Source organism: Pyxicephalus adspersus, chromosome 10 (genome assembly GCF_032062135.1).
Source record: "Pyxicephalus adspersus chromosome 10, UCB_Pads_2.0, whole genome shotgun sequence".
NCBI lineage: Eukaryota > Metazoa > Chordata > Amphibia > Anura > Pyxicephalidae > Pyxicephalus > Pyxicephalus adspersus.
Window position 1 is genome coordinate 32,221,095 of NC_092867.1, and position 4,546 is coordinate 32,225,640.

At 38.9% G+C, this 4,546-nt stretch overlaps 1 protein-coding gene across 1 annotated transcript in view; it reads right to left on the minus strand.

The window, feature by feature from the left end:
- Window positions 1-2,432: 2,432 nt before the first annotated feature.
- The window catches only part of PPP3CB (protein phosphatase 3 catalytic subunit beta), a 41,830-nt gene continuing 39,716 nt past the window's right edge, over window positions 2,433-4,546 (minus strand). Inside the window, 1 exon segment of the mRNA XM_072423161.1 lies at window positions 2,433-4,382. Coding sequence (XP_072279262.1) covers window positions 4,207-4,382 — 176 coding nt within the window. The 3' untranslated portion in view covers window positions 2,433-4,206.

The window sequence follows — 4,546 nt, forward strand, 5'->3', positions numbered from 1 at the left end:
GTCACTACAGACAACATGAGGAGGCACAGACCCCCCAAACTAGGAACTGGAAGGACCTCCTAAATTATCACATTATTAGAATACCTAACCCAAAGGATTGGCAAAGAAGCACCTCAGGTATTCTTGTATAAATAGGCTATAAGCCATAATAGAGCAGTGGTCCCCAACCTTTTGGAGCTCGCGGACCTGCACGCTAAATCTTGCTAAATGCACGGACTCTGGACTATGCATGCACGAGGCTGTGGGTGTCACGCAAAGGGGAGGAAACTTCCCCCAGAATGACATGATGCCAGAACCCACCCACTCTCCCACCGCAGGACTCAGTTCAGAGACACAACCTGCCCACTGCCCTTAGCCTGCAATTTCTCTGAGACGTGGTCCCTGGCTGGTGAGTGCATCGGGCCAGAGCCGCGGCCCACCTGTTAGACGGCTGCGGACTGGGGGTTAGGGACCCCTGCCATAGAGAATCTGGAGTCTGGAAATGACCTGTTGACCAGTAGAAACAGTTTGTGTAGATCTTTATTAAAATATAGAACCAAAGGTAGAGCAGTACCAGGAAGAGGTTTCTTCTTTGCTTAAAGGGTGTGGAGTACACACACACACACTCTACCCAGTGAATAATGCCAGCACTCCCTGCATGTTCAGTTCAGCAGGGTCTGATACGGGACTCTTAAGCTGCATACACACGTGCAATTCTTGTCGTTGGAATGGATATTTTATGATCCTTTCCAGTGATGTTCATGCATCGTGCGGCTCTCAAGTGCTGTACATACAGCACTGTTCTGCTCCATAGGGAGGGGGAAAGCGATGGAGCAGCACCCTGCTGCGTGCTCTCTCCTTTCCCTTGTATTAGGATGGCTCGTTCATTGTCCATGGAACCGCCAGGACAAATCCACAGACCATGAACAAGGCAGGCTGTACACACGCCAGATTCTCGCCCGATATCTGCCCTGAGCCAATTATTGGGTGACAAGAATTTGACGCGTGTACGTAGCTTTAGTTTATGGTTGTATGGAAAGATGCAAGTAAGAAAGCGGATCTCACGGTAGACAGATGGAACAAATCACCTTAAAAAAAGTAAAGAGTATTTTTTATTAGTAAATAGTATTTTTTACAGCTGATGAAAAAACATCAATGAAGACTTCTGGTCCAAGGATAGATGTGAACAGTCCCCCATCAGCCTTACTCCTTCTTTGGCTGGCTGAGACAGCAATTCACACCTTTCACAGTGCCTTGGCCTTATGACCAATGCAGGAAACACTAGACGAACCTTTAGTTAAGCCACAGGGATCCCTAGATGTTGGTGCCCTGCAAGCTGTCTCCAGCCATCTTGCTTTTGTGGCTGTGTAGCACCACAGAACTGCAGACAGAAAACAATTTGCAGCCCCATCTTGGCCATGGAGCGTCACCACTTAAAACATACAGTGACCAGTGCTTTCTGAAATGACAGGCGACTTGAGCCCTTTTGCAGCCCTTGCCTCTGTGCCCTTGGAGTCAATGTAGAAAAAACACAAACATCCTATGACACTAGAAAACAAGTGACATTTGATGGGAGAAGTAAGAGTTATCCTGGGCTAGAGTATCAAGTGTGTTTTGTTTGCCAGTGTCCAATCCTCCTGAAAGTGGTAGTATATAACCCAACAGTATGAAATTCCTGTGTTCCTCAAAAGCCAAGATATATTTTTCAACTAAAGTTCAAGTCATTCCCTAAAGAACTACCAGTTTTATTAATACTTTGTTATGCAGTCATGGATATACAGATATTTACAACTATGACATCCAGCCTACAATCAAATTAAAGGTTGGAAAAACCTGTTTGTAACCACACATTTCAAACACAAATGTCCACACAGTGTTTACTTTCTGATACAGATACTAACTTTGAGAGACTCAAAATATGCATATATATATATATATATATATATACACACACATATATACACATATATATATATATATATACACACACATATATACACACCATGTAAACCTACTTGCCCACAGACATCCATGCCAAATACAGTATTATTAATGTAATCCATACCCAAATCAGAATGTGTAGCAGGAATTAATAGGTCTTCCCATCTACAGGATGGCACACAAAGCCAGAGGACAGGACGTGACCCCTCCAGGTATACAAATTGCTAGCAGAACCTCCAATATAGCTTTGCAAAATGTGAGGCTGGTTACACAGAAAGGGTGATTTGCCAAAGTGTCTGGTTTACACAAAGTTTTCCTGCAAAGGATGCTGAATGGATGAACTGGACAACTGTGTTGACAATAAACCATATGACCCCCGATCTAATAATGATCTGATGCTTACTCTACTTTGAAAAGTTGTTTAACAAATCATTTATTATTCCACAGTACACATACTAACCAATAGTCCCACATAACCCTAGAAATTTGGACCAAGAATCATGCAAGAATCATTTATTTTTAAATACATTTTCATTTTATTTGGGAGAACATTATACATTGTTGCCTGCAAATAGGTTGCATATTGTAGAGGAAGAAGTTTGGCAGTATAGAAGAAACATACATTATGAGGGCTTACACATCTAGAGTCGCATTTGTTGCATGATGCTGCGGCAAATTTCTCATTTTGCCAATAGGGAAAACAGTTCATTTTTTTAAATTTCTTTTAGATTATATTAAAAAGCAAAAGGGCAAACATACAAAATTGACACACTGTTCAGAGCAGCGGCCCATGCACAAAATGTATTGTGTGCTACTGTTTTATAAAAGTTTTCAATAACTCAGAACATGCATAAAATGTCTGACCCGAATCAGGAATATGTACAGTCTCTGTAGAGCATAATGGAGGGTGCAGGGAAGGAACAGGAGGGGGAAAAAAATCTTAAAGGTTACCCTTAATCTTCAAGTGATCTTGCAGAGATGGAAGGTAGATGTCAAAATATATACCAAAAATACAATGGAAATCAGTACATTTCAATATTTTGTGGAACAAATAAGTAAAGTTCTTGGAGTCCTCAAACTTAGCAGTCCAGCAAATATTAAAAAAAAAATGAACATGCAGTCTTGGTTTACAGTCACTAATGTTTTAACGTTTGGACAGAGCAATCTTAAGTCCTGCATGATCCAAGCAAACGTTTTAAAGTGTTCGCGGTCTATGCAGACTGAAGAAATCCATAAAAAGAAAGAAAAAAAAAACCTGCAGCTATTCAGTTGTGATCAGCCATAGAAGCAACGTTAATACTCACAATAAACTAAAATGTATTCATAACATCTATGTAACCTATAGATGCAGTTCCTGTACATCATAGGTTTATATATTAAATATTTGCAAAAAAGAAAACATGCATACACAAAATACAATGCCAAGCTTTACAGACTTGATATGAATCAAAATTTACTTTAACATAATGTACATTGCTCAATTAAAAGTACCCTAGAATGAACAATCTTGATATCTTTTTTTTTTTTTTTTTTCTTTTTGAAAGTTTTTTTTATTTTAAAGGGATGAAAAAATCTCCACAAATTTCGGGCAAAAAAGTATTGAAATTAAATATTTGTTTGATCTGCGTTCAAGTAATAAATGTTCCTATGTAGAAATCTTTCCATAATCCTTAAAACTAAAAAATACAGTGAGTATAATACAGAATCCCCAACATCTAATTAATACACCTGAGGTCAGCATTAAATAGGAGCCAACGTTTCATTTTGGCATTGGTTCATATTCATTTTAAAATACATTTTGCAGCCTCGGTATATTTAAGACAACTCTAATCTATCTTTTAAAGACATTTAATAAACAAATGTCTTTGAAATAAATAGCTTTTGAGGGATGTACTTAAAATTCTGATTTGAAAAAAAAAAATCTAGCTAGTGAACAAAAACAGAGATTTCCATTTGTAAACTTAAGTGTCAACAATGATAAGCGTGAGATGCTACACTAGATGTGCTTTCATGACAAACAGCCCAATATCTTCCCATGATTCAGAGACCAGATAGTGACAGGTTACAAAGGTGTCCACCTCAAGTGTCAGGGTTTTAAACATTAAGGTTTCTCTCGTCTTGGGAACAAGAAAATTTGCACACAGGAACCAGCTGAATTTCCCAGGACTCTGAACTGTCTGCTATTAGGTCTTCTAGTGCCCATTGGCTATTGAAGCTGTTCTATCACAAAGCATAAATCTAGGACTTCTCAGGCAAGGTGTGAGTAAACCTGGACATGGAGCGATGTCACTGGGCGTTGTTATTGCCAGTCCCGTTATTTTCCTTGGCATTTGTGTTAACTGAATTAATACCGTCTTGCTGTCTGGCATCTTTCCTAGGAGGCATCCTTTCATTGATCCTGTCCAATCCCTTTGCTTCTTCAAAACTGCAGATTTTATGTTGCGGAGAAAATCCTCGTATTGCTTGAAATGCAAACGTAAAATGTTAGTTCCTGTTAATTGGTATTAAACCATATACATACTGAAAATTGTATTAAAGTCAATCATAGCTAAATGACAATGTAACGCCATTAAATGACAAAGAAAATAAAACAGACATAAACCGGTGATTTTGTAATAGTTGTGCA